Consider the following 16,966-nt stretch of genomic DNA (forward strand, 5'->3'; position numbering starts at 1 on the left):
ACCTGCCCGCCCTGCCGGCCTGATCATCCTCAACTGGCCCCTCTGCCAGCCTGCTTGCCCCCAAATGCCCCCCTGCTGGCCTGCTTGCCCCCAACTGCCCCCACCTGCTGGCCTGATCACCCCTAACTGCCTCTGCCTCAGCCCTGTCACCATGGCTTTTGTCCAGAAGGACATCAGGAAGGTCTCCTGGTCTAATTAGCATATTACCCTTTTATTAGTATAGATAGACTAGTGGCCCAGTGCACAAAATTTGTGCGGGGGGTTGGGGGGAGGCATTCCCTTAGCCCAGCCTGCACCCTCTCCAGTTGGGGACATCCCTCTTGCAATATGGGACCACTGGCTCCTAATTGCTCACCTGCCTGCCTGCCTGAGCGCCCCTAACCTCTCTGCCTAACTGCTTGATCACCCCTAACTGCCTCTGCCTGCCTGATCGCCCCTGACTGGCTTCCCCTGCCGGCCTGATCGCACCCCCAACTATCCTCCCCTGCTGGCCTGATCTCACCCCCAACTGCCTTCCCTCTGCCTCAGCCCCCACCATCATGGCTTTGTCCAGTTGACCTCTTCGTACACCTTACACCAAACAGCTATTGCCCATAAAACACCTCCTCAGCCCCCACCTTAGGTTCTACCTTCGCAGTTCACCCAGGTTAGGTTCTGATTGGTCGGTTTCTATGCCAGTCAGTGTCTCCAGGTCTATCTCTGGGCTTGATCAGAGGGGCAGGGCTAATCAACATCCACCCCAGGCTGCTGGGGAGCTGGCTGCACTGCTGATCTCTTGGAGAGAGATAGGCACGGCTGCTGGCGAGTCTGCGGATCAGACCCTGCTTCTCTCTCTCTCTGGGCCTCACCAGCAGCCACGTTAGCCACTGATCAGCCCCGCCTCTCTTTCACCTCGAGAGGTCAGCATTTCAGCCCACTCGCCAGTCCCCGCCCATCCGAACCTGCTGTGCGTGCAGCCTGGGGTTCAGTGGAGCTTTCAGTCGTTTTGGATGTTACGGACCCTGGATTTGTTAAGAAGGTACACAGTTTTTATTTTCCCTGGATTCTTACCACAATATTGCATGATTTTTATTCTTGGAGCTAATGTTCAAGAAATTAAAATCTAACAAGTTATTAACATGGCAAAAATATGAAAGTGGAGGACTTTGAGCTTGATCAGAAGTATTTCATTTCCAAAGCCACATTTCAGCCACTAAAACATCTCAGTGACAGTTTGTGTTATATTCCCTTCTGCATTTAAAAGTATTTTCCAAAAAGTATGTTAAGATCAAATGTTAGGCATTTAGTCCATTTTTCTGCATAAGTTTTATCTTTGGTGAAACTTGACTTTTAAAAGGAAAGTAATAAAACAAATAATGTGTGTTTGCAGGGGAAAGTAATAAAGCAAATAATGTGTGTTAGTATGCTTTCGTGTTCAAAAACTGTGAAACACTTAAATCTTAAGTCAATAGAAGAGCAAAAATTCATCTTGTGAATATTCAGACAATTTGTGACTTGTTCTGTCTGGTTACAAGGCATAAGGGGCAATAATAAACGTTCCTTTATGTTTCATGTTCTTAGTTTGAGCACTAAGTACTGTTCTGCCCTCCTTTGTGCTGACTTTTATATTCTGTGTAAAGACTTTGTGAGGTGGTTTGAATAGACATTTATAAGACTGTCATAATTTTTCCATAAAACTATAGCAAAACAGAAAGGTATCCCACATAAAGCATAGAGAAAAGTAACTCAAAACTAAATGTGAATGTTAATATGTTTGTTAGAATTCCCACAGCTTTAGTTGACCTTTGATTGAAGGCTTGTAGGAGTTATTCTGCTCTAGAGGGTTTTATATAGGCACCTGTAAATCCCAAAGTCATCATTGGATTTATGAGTGTGGGATGGATTTAAAATTATAATCCTTGTATATAAGACGTAAATATGATCTTTATTAGAATCTCGTTGGTTTTTTATGACATCGGTTGGTCTTAAATGTTTATACTCCAGCTTAATTTCTGGGCACCAATTACAATTATGTTTATTCAGCTGATTTCTATGGAGTACCTACTGGGTCAGGTACTTCCTCAGCACATGGGTTTGTTAGTGAACAACACAAACATTTTTGCCCTTGTGGTGTTTACATTCTAATGGGAGGAGATACACACACCAAAAAATTTATAATAAATTAGTAATAATAAAGTTAATTGTATAGTTGCTTAACTGTGATATGTGCTGTAGAAGCCGAATAACCAGTGTTACCCCAATAAATTTAATATGATTTAAATTAGAAAAATAAATTAAAAAGGAGACAGTTAAAGCTAAGAGGATTTGGAGGAATCAAGAATTTTTGATTTTGAATCAGAAGATCATGGTACCTCATTGGAAAGGCCAAATTTTTTAACAGACTCTTGAAGTAAGAAAGTTGTCCATGCTCTTTTCTGCTTAGCTGAGGAAGACAGGTGGTTTTAGTTTTATCTTTTAATTTTGCACTTTTGTCATAGCCTTGAGGTAGGAGAGAGACAGGACTTGGTTTACATAAGTCTAGAATAAATAGCTGCTTTGGAAAAATGATGCTCTTTCAACAAGCTCCCCACTCCCTTTTTCTTTTCTTCTTTTTTTGACAGTAGCATTCAGGTGATACTTCACAAATAGCATTTTTTTTCCCGACAGAGAAAAGAAAATCTGAGCCTCTATCAGGGCTTGTTGCTAAGTTGCTACATTTTCTATACAGATTAATTCCCAGGGAACTTTAAATTTAGTGTTATAAACAGATTTGTCCCTCTCCAGTCCAAAAATCCAGTCACCCATTAATGTGATTATTATAAGACTGCAAGTTAGATATAAATAATAGTATGGTTGTTTTATTTTATGCTTAGAGCAACAAAAATAGAAGTGCTACAATATGATAAGTACATTTTTTACAACATGTGATTGATCTGAGCAATACCTAGAGATTTTGCTTGATTTGTCTTGCAGTAAATCAAATGAGTAAATGTGTTTTTAGGTAACAAAAGCAGTTTGGATATTTATTGCAGGTTCTAGTAATTCTGACATTTTTCTCTGGATGGTAAGAGTAACAAGTCTGGCCAATACCATAAAAATCTCCTGCATGCCTCCTACTGGGGATTAGGCCCACAACACGGGCATGTTCCCTGACCATAATCAAACCAATGACCTCTTCGTTCATGGGTCAACACTCAATCACTGTGTAACACTGGCCAGGCTAATATGCCATTTTTATGTTTGTGCCAACATGTACGAAAATCAGTAGCAAAAGTGAATAGTACTTGGTCAGAACAACAGATTTCTTTCTAATATATAATTTAACATTGGACATAAATCCAAATAAGAATGTATTTTATCATTAATCCATTATGACTGTTACATGAATATCTAGTGTGTTACAACAAATTTGGCCTATTTGCACCTACTTGTATCTCCCTTTCTCAGAAGTTCCTTTCCTAACAGATACTAACACTATAATCTTTAGCATGGTTATTGTCTTTTTATGTGTATTTACATTATTATATTCAATTTGATGCTCATCAGCCTTAAGAAGAAGTACAACTAAGTTCTATGATGGACATGTGATAGTGATATTTTAAAGCAGTATATGTCTAAATGCTCCTATATAAATGAAGACCAGGAATTTACATATGGATTTTTAATTTTTTTTCTCTTTCAGATAAAATTAAAGGCATTTTTTGAAGTTAATGTGAATATTTTCTTAAATGTAAACTTTTAACTAGAAATTTTAGCATCATTTAATTGATACCCTAAATGGACTATATTTCTTTGGTTGAAGTAAATGAATGTTTATATAAAACCACACACAACACTGTTTCCTACTTTCAAGAGTGAGTTACTCCTGGCTGGTTTAGCTCAGGGATTGGACGTCGACCCATGAACCAGGAGATCACGGTTCAATTCCCAGGCGGGGCACATGCCTGGGTTGCAGGCTCAATCCCCGGGGGGGTGAGGGGTGCATGTTGGAGACAGCTGATCAGTGGTTCTCTTTCATCGATATTTCTCTCTCTCATGGTTGCATTTAATTAGTAATTCACTAATTAGTGAATTACTAATTAAATGCACAAAAGTAATTAAAAATACGCCTTTCTAATCTTAATTATCCAATTGACATTTTTTACAAGAATTTCAACTAATGGGATTGATACACATGGCTTTATTCTTCCCAGAATTTGCAAAGTGATTTTGTAATTTACATGAAATTTTGAAAAATGTAACAGAAATACTTACATTTCTGGTTTGAATAGAAACATTCTTGTCCTGACCAGTGTGGTTTAGTTGGTTGAGTGTCATCCCATGCACTAGTCACTGGTGATTCCCAGTCAGGAAACATGTCTGGGTTGTGGGCTTGATCGATGGTTCTCTTTCATTGATATTTCTCTCTCTCGTGGTTGTATTTGGGTTTTTGTTTGTTTTTAGTACTGAATCAAGAATCCTCAGAGATGTGCCCAAGTGTGCATTACCGAGGCCTGTGCACAACATCTTCATGAAGTTGAGTTTAGACTTCTCAGAAGTTCTGCACAGAATGAGTGTCGAGATTCCCCAGATTGGGCTTCTGCCATGTTTTGTAGCCAGAAACTTTTCTTATTCAACAAGCACAGATAGTCATCACTATCTAAAATGTGGGGTAGCTTGGAACAGGGTAAAAAACTTCATGAAGTTATGGATTAGCCAGAAACAGACAATGGAGCAGCTGGCTACCCGATTTGGTGTTTCATTGGCATTCTTTTGATAAGGTAATAGGTAGAATGGAAAGAATGTAGACTTTAGAGTCTGACAGACAGGCTTTGAATACCAGTTAAACAACTCCAGATGTGTGACCTTAGAAAAATTAACCTTTGATTGTCTTAGTTTTCTCATCTGTAAAACGAGGACAATCCCTCTTTTGCAGAGATGTTTTGAGCATTAGGAATGGTGTATGTAGACATGTGACATGCTTGCCATGTAACCACATGACACATGACTACATAATGCCATCGTCGTTGTCATCATCGTAATCATCTTCATCATCATCATTCCAAAACCTGTTGTTTGTGATTTAAATCTATGCTAGATAGGTAGTTTCCTTTGCTTCTCTTTATCATTAACAAGCACAATTGAAAACTATAACTTATTTATATACATATGCATAAGTGTATTTTACCAGTTGTCATAAAAATTTATATATTGAAGGGGAAATGAATCTGTCCCATTGCTGAGGCACACAAATGAACCTAACTCAGTTTGCATCCTAAATTGACCACAGTATAAACAGATTTTGTATTATACTAGTAAATAGGAACCAGCCAACTAAAAATGTGCCTAGTCCTAGACAGAAACAGGATAGGAATGTGAAATCTAAGCTGTGGTCTAAATGTCAAGATCTAAAGAGGAGAAACAGTAGAACTTCTCCAGTGTAAATGGCAGGACTGAGCCAACGGCCTGTCAGGGAAAATGCTGTTTGTAGCCCTACTGGGCAATTTTGTAGTAAGAAAGATTGAAATTTTATCCCTGTTTTAACCTTTTTGTGATGATACTCCCACCTTTGAAGTTGATGACCTCAAGTCTAATCTAGGGAAAATTTTTCAAATAAAATCATTTGCCACTGAACATTCTTGGCATACTCCATGAGTGTGCAGTGAAGCAGACTCGCTACAGAGTTAGGTTATTTGAGAGCTAAAATTGACCATAGTCAAAATTTAAGGCCATCACATTAGAGACAGCATACTTTTCTTCACTAATTCAAACATACCTGGTTTTTCCTCCAGCACTCAAATAAATCATTGGGATTTTTTGCCGTGGGTAGTAGAAGAAATAAAAAAAGAAAAGAAAAAGCTAGATTCTCACTCAGCAAAGTATCTCACTTTGGAAAGCACTCCAGAGCTGATACCGACTGAAGAAACAGTAAATTCACATCACACCTTTTTGTCCTGGGTGGCTCGTGTGTGTGTGCGTGTGTGTGTGTGTGTGTGTGTGTGCATAGGTTCAAACATGCCATGCTTTTTATATTTGGCTTAAAACAACACACATTTCCTAGTTTGTAGTTCTGGAGCTCACAGTGCTAAAATCAAAGTGTCAGCAGAGCTAAATTCTTTCTTCCTGGGTGGCGCGTGTGTGTGTGCGTGTGTGTGTGTGTGTGTGTGTGTGTGTGTGTGTTGGGGGGCGGGGGGAGAGGAGTGGTAGGCAAGGACCCTCTATTTAAGTTTTAGTGTTTTGTTTGCTTCTATCTTTTTCTTTGAGCATATTTAATTGAGTTTGTATTATCTGTACAGAGAATATAGCCCCATTGTAATACCTCTTGTTTTTTTCATTTGTTTTCTATTTATTTTAAAAAATAAGCTTAGGTACATTAAATATTTTTGTACCTTCATAGTATATAAAATATATACCTCCTGAATGGTGTCTGGCATTTTGTAGACAGTTACGATCTCATCTTCTCAGTCTCAAATTTTACCTTGACGTGACTATATTTATAAGGGTTTCCTAGCTCTGGCCTATTACATTGCAGTCCTTGTCTGAGTTTAGGTAGATAGACTTTCTTCCCTTAAACTCACTCTGTTCATCACCCTCCTCTCTGCTTTTCTTTATTTTAAGATCAAGAGAGCTAAGTTCAAATTTGAGCTCCGCCAACTTCTCAGTGATCTTGAGTACGTTACCTAACTAACCATAGTATCTAGGCCAGGGGTGGGCAAACTTTTTGACTCGAGGGCCACAATGGGTTCTTAAACTGGACCGGAGGGCCGGAACAAAAGCATGGATGGAGTGTTTGTGTGAACTAATATAAATTCAAAGTAAGCATCATTACATAAAAGGGTACGGTTTTTTTTTTGTTTTGTTTTGTTTTTTTTGTTTTTTTTAGTTTTATTCATTTCAAACGGGCCTGATCTGGCCCGCAGGCCGTAGTTTGCCCAGGGCTGATCAAGGCATTCTGGCTGCAAATGCTTTTTATCTTTAACTCTCACTTGTTTGGTCTTCTTTGGCTCATTCAACAAATAGTTTTACCTCCATCACAGCATAATTATTAAGTAAATTTAAATAAATAAAACAAACTAATGAGTGCCTATAATTCACCAGCTAGGGAAACAACTGGGGAAAAAGTAGATGACACCTGTTTTCACAGAGCTCATTTCTGTTAGAGCAGTGGTTCTCAACCTTGGCTGCACATTAGAATCACCTGGGAATCTTTTTAAAATCCTGATTTCTGGGCCTCATCCTCCGGAAATGCTGTTTCTTTGTTACTAATGTTGTGGCCTCACACCATAACAAAGAAACAGAATTTCCGGAGGATGAGGCCCAGAAATCAGGATTTTAAAAAGATTCCCAGGTGATTCTGATGTGCAGGTTGAGAACCACTGTGTTAGAGAATAACTTTGGAGTGGGAGTACAGGGAACTCATGGACTTGGTACCTGACCCAAATTTAATCTCCAGGGAAGATTCCCTCAGATGCCTAAGCTGAATCTTAAGCAAGAATTAGCACAGGAGAAGAAAGGACAGAGTGTTCTTGCAAAAGAAAGGAGCATGTGATGAGGACCCAACACAAAATAGAACCTGCCACATTTCAGGAAGCAGCAGAAATCGTATGTAGCTGGCATGTGCATTGTAATGAAGGAGTGGCAAGAGTGAATAGTAGAAATATAAATGTAGCTCAAAACATCCAATCTCTATAAACCTATTAAAGAATTTATATTAGATTCTGTACACAGTGGAGGAAGAATGAGAGATGCTGGTAAGAAATGACAGAAGCTTGGGCCAGGATGGTGGAGATAAGAGTGAGCAGTAGCTAGAGGAGAGCATAAGATTAAGGGACTTTAGTGTTTTTTATTGTTTTAAGGTAGGAGAGAATTTTAAGTGCTGAGGGAAAGGAGCTAGAAGTAATATAGGTAAAGATTTAAGAAAAATTTCTAAGAGAAAGCATAAGAGTGGATGACTAGGGAGAAGGGTAAAGGATGGTCTAGATCAGCAGTTCTCAACCTGTGGGTTGCGACCCCTTTGGGGGTCGAACGACACTTTCACAGGGGTCGCCTAAGACCATCGGAAAACACATATATAATTACATATTGTTTTTGTGATTAATCACTATGCTTTAATTATGACCAATTTGTAACAATGAAATTGGGGTTCACCACAACATGAGGAACTGTATTAAAGGGTCCCGGCATTAGGAAGGTTGAGAACCACTGGTCTAGATAGATGAGCCTAGATGCATAATAAATCAATGAAAATATATTTTAATAAATAAAAGGTGCAGAGATTGAAGTCATATTGGGAAGGTTGAATTTAATATTTTAGTAATAAATTATCTCCTAGTGATAGCAGAGTCAAGGTTTTCTCAGTAAGTGAACTGGAGAAAGGTCTCTAGAGATCAGGGATCAGGGAAGTAAGATGTTAGTGTTTCAGAGGGTGTTCATGGGGTTATTGAGGTTAACCAAAATTGTTGTCGGAGTGAGGTGCAGAGAATGACAATGGCCAGGTGCTTAAGTCTTAGATCAGTGGTTCTTGACAGCGAAGTACTGCCCAACAGTGATCAAAAAGGACATTTTTGAGGATTATTTTTAAATGTCAAAATGGCTGAGGGGGTCAGAGATGTAAACTTCACATTTCTGCAGTATAAAAGTCTGACCTGTGTCACACAAAACTTCTAAACGTTGTGCTAGACATTCAGGGACTGAATTGATGACTCAACATATGGTGGGGTTGCAAAATAAGAGGTGTGCCTTCTGTGACAGTCTAGCACTGTCCAGTCCCTGGGGAGGATCAGGGGACTATTGTTACACTGAACTTAGATGTAAAGTGCAGGTCATTTGCAAAAGAATGATTTTATTCACTTCTATATCCTTGACATGTTATCCCTTTCTCAATTCAGGCTGTGTCCTTATCGTATTCCACTAAGTCTTACCTGTGATTTCTATCCAATTGCTAGTCTTATTCTAATGTTTACCTGTACCTTTGAGCTTTCATTTTCCTGTGCTTTCTTTTTAAAAAATTTTTTTTTATTTTTTAATTACACTTGACCTACAAGATTTTATTAGTTTCAGGTATACAATATAGTGATTAGACATTTGTAAAACTTACTTAGTGATCACCTTGATAAACCTAGTAACCATCTGACACCATACATAGTTATTATAATATTGACTACATTCCCTATGCTGTATTTTATGTGCCCATGATTATTTTCATAGCTGTCAATTTGTACTTCTTAATCCCTCCCCCCTTTTCACCAATTTCCCAATTCCCATCCCATCTGGCAACCATCAGTTGTTCTCTGTGTCTATGAATTTGTTTCTGTCTTTGTTTGTTTTTTAGATTCCATATATAAGTTAAATCAAGTGGTATTTGTCTTTCTCTGTCTGACATTTCGATTAGCATAATACCCACTACGACGTCCATCCCTATTGTTGCAGACGGCAAGATCTCATTCTTTTTATGGCTGAGTTATATTCTGTTGTATGTATGTACCACTTTATTTCTATCCACTCATCCATTGATGAACACTCAAGTTGCTTTCATATCTTGGCAACTATAAACAATGCTCTAATGAACATATGGATGCATATGTGTTTTTGAATTAGTGTTTTGAGTTTCTTTGGACAAATACCCAGAAGTAGAAGTGCCAGGTCTCCTTTGTCTCTTGTTATAGCCTTTGTTTTAAAGTCTATTTGTCTATAAGTATTGCTACCCCAGCATTTTTCCCAAATCCATGAAATATCGTTTTTCATGTCTTTGCTTTCAGTCTCTGTGTGTCTGTTAATCTGAAGTGAGTCTCTTATAGGCAGCATTTGTAGGGTCTTGTTTTCTTACCGATTCAGCCACCCAGTATCTTTTGATTGGAGCATGTAGTCTCTTTACATTTAAAGTAATTTTTAATGTTTTTATTGATATTTAGAGAGAGGAAGGAAAGGGAGAGAGAGAGATAGAAACATAAATGAGAGAGAAACATCAGTCAATGGCCTCCTGCATGTCCTCTCCTGTGGATCAAGCCTGCAACCCAGGAATGTATCCTGATCAGGAATCGAACTGGTGACCTCTTGTTGCATGGGTCGACACTCAACCACTGAACCACACTGGTCAGGCTTAAGTAATTTTTGATACATGTGTAGTTATTGCCATTTTATTATTTATATTTTTATCTCCTTGTGCTTAAGTCCCTTTAACATTTATTGTAGTACTGGTTTGATGGTGATGAGTCCTTTAGCTTTTTCTGGTCTGGGAAGCTCTTTATTTATCCTTTGATTCTAAATGGTAGCTTTGTTGGGTAAGGTAATCTTGGTTGTATGTCCTTGCTTTTTACACTTTGAATATTTCATGCCAATCACTTCTGGCCTTCAAAATATCCCTGAGAAATCAACTTACAGTCATACTGGTGCTCCGTTGTAGATAAGTGCTTTTTTTTTTTTTTTTTTTTTCTTTTTGCTGCTTTTAAGATTCTCTCTTTAACTTTTTGCATTTGATATGTCTTGGTGTGGGTCTTTTTCGATTCATCTCGTTTGGGACTCTCTGCACTTCCTGGACTTATACGTCTATTTCCTTCACCATTTTAGGGAAGAGTTCAATTATTATTTGTTCAAATAGGTTTCCCATTCTTTCCTCTTTCTGTTCTCCTTCTGGTGCCCCTGTGATGCAAATATTGGTACACTTGATGTTGTCCCAGAGGCCCCTTAAACTATCCTCATTTTTTTTTTGGTTCTTTTTTCTTGCTGTTCTGATTTTGTATTTTCTGCTACCTTGTCTTTCAAATTGCTGATTCAGTCCTCTGATTCCTCTATTCTATTAACTCCTGGTAATGTATTCTTCATTTCAGTTATTGTATTCATTTCTGACTGGTTCTTTTTTGTTGTTGTTTTCTAGCTCCATTTTTATGTGTCCTATCTCTTTAGGTTCTCGCTGAGACCACTGATCATCCTTGTTACCAGTGCTTTGAACTCTACATCTGGGGGATTGCTTGTCTCCATTTTGTTTAGTTCTTTTCTGGATTTTTTTTTCTGTTCTTTCTCATGGGGTGTTTCTTTGTCTTCTCTTTTTGGCTACCTCCCTGTGTTGTGTTTTGTTTTATTTTTTTGTAATATATATTAGTTAGAGCTGCTATGTCTCCCAGTCTTGTAGAGTAGCCTAATGTGGTGTGTATCCTGTGGGGTCTATTGGCATAGTGTCTAGGTCACCTGAGCCAAGTAGTCCAGGTATATCCCTTGTGTGGGTTGTTTGTAGCCTCCTGTTGTAGTTGAGCCTTGATTGCTGTTGGTCCCAATGGGAGGGATTGACCCTCAGACTCATTGGTTGTGAGAACTGTCAGTGACTATGCTGGAGGAGCTTTTTTGCAGGGGCCACCCCATGGAGCATGATTCACTCTAGCAGGGCTCTGGTGCCTGCTGAGTCTGCCCTTGGGTAATATTGTTTCTGGAGGTGGTCGGGTGGTGCTCTGGTGTGGTCTGCAGCTGGCCACCAGGGTGCTGAGGCCTGTTGGGAGGGGCTGTGGTGCCGGCCTAGGTCAGCCGCTGCCTGCGCCCTACCCAGGACCACTTGGCGTGAGCTGTAAAGTGATCTGGAGATGGTTCCACTTGGCTGGGCTTGGAGGTGCCTGGTAGAGGCTAAGCTACAAATTGAGGTGGCTGCCTCATTGCCAGGCTTGGGGATGCTTAGCAAGAGTTATAGGGCATGCCATGGCCAGATGCTGCTTGTTTGGGTTTGTGAGCCTTTGAGAGGTTTTAGGAAAGTCTGCAGCATGAGCCAAGACAGGCCATTCATATGGAAACGTCACTGGAAGCACCTCCAGTGGGTTTGAATGCTGGATGGGAAATCACTGGAGTAGGGCAAACCATGTTAGCCAAGTTGATGGAAACTCAGAAATGGCAAGCTGGATCAGAGGGCTCAACAAAGGAATGGGCTCTGCCAGCCCTTCTGTCTGGGAGAGAGCTGCCCCTCCAGCCCTTGCCCCCAAGCCAGACAATTCCATCCCTCCCCGCTATGTCCCTGATGCCTTTGGAGCTGCTGTCCTAGCATTGGAGCTCAGAGCAAGTGAGTCTGAGGAAGTCAGTGCATGGGCCCTTTAAGAGGAACACCTGGGACTCCAGCAGCCCTCTGTCTCTCAGCCACAATCCGCATTGATTTTTAAGCCAAAAGTTATGGGACTTTTCTTTCTGGCATTGGAACCCTGGGCTGGGGAGCCTAGTGTGTGGCTGGGACCCCTGGTCCCTCGGGGGTAGGGGGTGGGTGGGGAGAATGTCTGCAGGTGAGATGTCCTCCTGATTTTTAACTGCCACAAGTAGGTGTGGGACCAGCCCATTCTATGTCTCTGCCCCTCCTACCAGTCTTGATTTGACTTCTGTATATTGCACGTCATAGCAACTGGTCGACCGATTGACTACCAGGGGGCAGTGCATGTCATAGCGAGCAGTTGAGGGGCCTTAGCATATCATTAGCATATTACTCTTTGATTGGTTGAATGATAACCAGACGACTGGACACTTAGCATATTAGGCTTTTATTATATAGGATAAGTAGGTACAAACATCTGACTTCACTATGTTTTCTATACAGTTGTGCCTGAACATTTACATATTGAAATACAGATTGATTTTTTTTTGGTCATAAATTACCTTTTTATCTTTCATCTATTACAGTTAGGGAATTATATTAATTTGGAGGGAGGAATTATATGTACTTGTAAGTTATATTAGCTGAGAAGTCCATTTAGGATACAAATGGGATATTGCAGAGCATTTACTATGAGAAGAGAGAATTGAGAAGTGCTGTTTTAGACAAGAAGAAGGGGAAGTTGTCAGAGAATGGGTATTTGACAACAATTTGTGGAAAGATAGAAGGTGGTAGTGGATGGCCATCAGAGGGCATTCTTTGATACAGGGGGAGGGTGCCTACAAATAGCATTAGAGCTAGCAAGGCACAGTCCCCAACTCTAGCCTCTTTATCATTGCTCACACTTTTCCCTCTACCTGGAATACCTACCTTCATCTTCTCTGGCATGAAACCTTATTCTATACATAATTTTTCATTTATCCCTCCCAGAAAGGGAGCATAGTTACTTTTAGAATTAGAATGAAGTCTGATCAGGCTCAAAGACTTTTACTTATCCATTGTCTTAGTTCGTTACAGCTTCTATAACAACATACCAAAGATTTATTTTTCAGTTCTGGCGATCAGGGTGCCAGCATGGTGGGGTGATCCTCATCCAGGTCACAAATATCTCATTTTTTCATCATGGCTGAAGGAGCTAGGGAGCTCTGTGACATCTCTTTTATAAGAGCACTAATCCCATTCATGAGGGCTCTACCCTCATGACTTAATCACCTCCTAAGACCCAATCTTTATGCACCATTACATTGAGCATTAGGATTCCACCTGTGAATTTGGAGGGTGACACACACATTCAGATCACAACATTCAGTATCACCAGGTAAGGAAATAACAAAGGGGGGAATCTAACTCAGGGAAATCTGGCTCTACAGCTTGTATTCTACCCAATACAAGATGCTATCATTAAATAGACCCTCATGACAGAGTTGTGAGAAGCTGGCCATTTGGGGCTTGTGCTCTTCTAACTTTTGATTTGACTCAGATTTGAAGCTGCTCTTTGTTTTGAGTCCTAGTCTCTTTCTTAATAATTTCCTGTTACTCCTTTAACTCAGTTTCTTTCTTTGAAAACAGTTTTGCCCTAGCTCAGGGGTGGGCAACCTTTTTGTGAATGCATGCCAAAACCAGCAAAATCTCTGACTCAAAATTCTGCGTGCCAACCCTAATTTTTTGAGAACATGTTACGCCTACTTGATATCTCTTAAGGTGTACGTATGTGAAGAACCTTGAAGAAATAATAAAATTCATTCGAGTGACAAAAACACAGTATATGATGAAAAATACATTTATTTTTTAAAGTATACATGCACACTGATAGTCCAACAGAAGAAATTGCTTCCCCTCGCTCATCAATCCATGTCTATGGTCTTTAAGATAACTTGTTATGTAAAATTATTTATCTAAGATGTACCTACACTGAACTTATCTGAAAAATAAAAAAGTCGATATTAAGAAAAAAATTGTAAATGGAAGATTATAAGAGAGGGTTTCGCGTGCCAGCAAAAGTTACTGGCATGCCATGTTTGGCACGCGTGCCAGGGGTTGCCCACCCCTGCCCTAGCTGGTTTGGTTCAGTGGATAGAGCCAAATAGGATTGGCCTATAGACAGAAGGGTCCTGGGTTCAATTCCTGTCAAGGACACATACCTTAGTTTCAGGCTCCTCCCTGGCCCTGGCCCTGATCGGGCTTGTTCAGGAGGCAACCAATTTATGTGTTTCTCTCACATCGATACGCCTCTTTGTCTTTCCCTCTCTCTTCCACTCTCTCTAAAAATCAATGGGAAAATATCCTCAGGTGAGGATTTAAAAAAACAACAATTCTTTTATCATCTTTGATTCTCCACAGCATTTACTATATACCTGGTCCATTATAGGTGTTTATTATGTATGCATTGATTGATTTAAATATGTAAGCTCTACACAAGTTTTCAAATGTTTAAGGACCAACTGAAAATACATAGTGTAGGAGAAGATCCTGACAAATGTAAATGCGGCTGATAGTTTTGCAACTTTAAAATGCATCATTAGATTTGCATCTAAAATAAAATTAAGATTCAAAGATTTTATTTAATTAGACCTAAAGAGATTAAAAATTGAAATTATCACTATCAAGATGGTAGATAATAGTTTGAAAAATTCTGGGGTTTTTTAGGTGAACGTATTATTTTTCAGTCTCTTCTGGATACCATTACTAGGTAATATACTCAGATATTCTTGCATATGTTTCATTTAAAACAAATATTTCTAATCTTTTAATGGAAAGGTGGGGGATACAATCTTCAAAGTAAAAAACAGCAACAAAACAATAGCTTTTTCTTATGTACAACTCAACTAAAGATAAGCTCTTTTGTGGGATGCATGTAAAGAAGAACCACGTTCTATGTCCTATGGATGTGTGTTAAGTAGAAATGTTTACATGCTATTTTGTTTAGTAATGAATTTATATTCTGTTTTTCAGGTCCGGTAGGTGTAGGTTTGAATGAACTGAAACGAAAGCTGCTCATCAGTGATACACAGCACTATGGTGTGACAGTGCCCCGTAAGTTCTGTCCTGTTCAATGCTACTAGGACTGCTCTAGTAATGACCGCTCAGTGCCCACATAGCATGTATGGCACCAAGCACTCTTTTAAGCATTTCCCATCTAGATTCACAGCAGCCCTATGAAGTATGTAGTGACATTACCCACTTTTGACCTAGAAATAAACTGAGGCACAAGGTAACAGTTAAAGGATTTGCCCCAGGTTTATATCATTGACCTGAATATTTGTTAATTATAGCTTTCTTACGCTCAATATTTATGATGAATTTTGATACACATATGACATTAAATTACTATTTACAAATTTTCTTTTAAATAGAAGTCTAACTATTCTATTTCCTAAAATAAGTGCTAATGTTTTCCAGAGTTTTCCCCGGCTTTAAGATTAGAAGGACCAAACCACACAGAGCTGAAGGAGGCTTCTTATAATGTAAACCTTCTTAATTACTTTTTATATGTAGTAATTGGCAGATAGTGTTAAATGGGCCTTTCATAGCCATATAAGCCAAATATGGTAGGCTTCTTTTCAGTACATAGAATTAGATCTATTTTTATGAAAGCGGTTTTGTTTTCACAGGCATTCTTGCAAATAAAATGTGATTCTGGAAGCATTTTGATCATCAGAATAAATGCCATTTGACTACTTAATATGTTGATGTTAGAAAGTCATCTAAAAGACTAAATTGAAATGTTGGCTTTCTTCAAGTGGTTTTAGTTCTATTTTTTAAAGTCATTTGTATATAGCCCTTAGCAATGTACTCTAGTTTTGGAAGAGTTCAACTTTATTTTAAAATTATAGTTTTCTATTACCTCAAGTTATTCCTTGTTACTACATTTTTCCAAATTATTGTTTGTAATCATTTTCAGCCATAAGTTATAGGACTGACAGTTTCCATCAACAGAGATGAAAGTAAAGGAAAATGTGGAATTAAACAGCTTCTTTCTTTCTTTCTTTCTTTCTTTCTTTCTTTCTTTCCTTTAATTATTCACCTCTCTTATAAAAGCTGAATTGCAATATATAGGTAATTAGAAAATTTTACAAAACATTCCCTTAGTTAAGCTCATAGGTGAGCAATTAAAAAGAGAATGGAAAATGATATTACAAAAGAAAACAATGACTTTATTAATTTCCTACTGTGTAATTCATCTTTTATTTGTCTTTATTTTGTGCTGCCAACAACAGTGAAGACAACTGATGTCTCCATTTTACAGAGAAGAAAGCAGGGTAGAAAGGATACTTTGACTTTGAGTTCTATAGGCATTAGTTGCACTTAAACTTGAAACCAGGTTTTATTGAACCACTTTTCATGTTCTTCCTCCTATATAATACTGTGCAATCCTTTCAAACTACAAATTCTCTTTTTTTTTGTAGCACAGTTAGTAGGAAAAACTGGTTTCTTTTGAAGACTGGAACTATCAATAATGCTGTCTATCAAACATAACCCTCTCTAATAGTTTTGATATTACTAAAGGACCTAGGGCAAGGCACTTTGGCCTCAGTTTATCCAACTATTAAAATATTTGCCTCAAGTTATTATAGAACTTGACAACATGCAGAAAGGTTCTGGGGCTGGGACTTTCCAAAGAAATCCCTAAAGTAGTAATTTAAAACAGTTAATGTCAAAAGATTCCCCTATAGCAGTGTTTTCCATACTTGCCTGACAATAAGAATCTCTGAGGGGTTCTTCTGAAAAGATTTCCAGGCCTCTACAAACAGATTCTCCTTCAGGAGAACAGGTGGATTGTCTGAAAATCTGTATGGGTACTTACAGCAACCATCCCAGGTGATTCATAATATCAGACATCTTTGGCAGATACAGCCACACCATCAACTCAGGGTGATTTGATTAATCACATAA

At 38.9% G+C, this 16,966-nt stretch overlaps 1 protein-coding gene across 4 annotated transcripts in view; it reads left to right on the forward strand.

Annotated features, from left to right (window-relative positions):
- Positions 1-16,966, forward strand: part of MPP7 (membrane protein, palmitoylated 7) — a 240,166-nt gene that overhangs the window by 206,837 nt on the left and 16,363 nt on the right. For 3 of the 4 annotated variants that reach the window (XM_006756156.2, XM_006756157.2, XM_006756158.2), the window contains one exon: positions 15,026-15,106. In XM_006756156.2, the coding sequence (XP_006756219.1) occupies positions 15,026-15,106 (81 nt within the window). Of the gene's footprint in view, positions 1-15,025; positions 15,107-15,472; positions 15,538-16,966 lie in introns of all 4 variants that reach the window. The other variant, XR_001512606.1, reaches the window with a different exon arrangement.

The sequence above is a fragment of the Myotis davidii genome, unplaced genomic scaffold (assembly GCF_000327345.1).
Source record: "Myotis davidii unplaced genomic scaffold, ASM32734v1 scaffold494, whole genome shotgun sequence".
Taxonomy (NCBI): Eukaryota; Metazoa; Chordata; class Mammalia; order Chiroptera; family Vespertilionidae; genus Myotis; species Myotis davidii.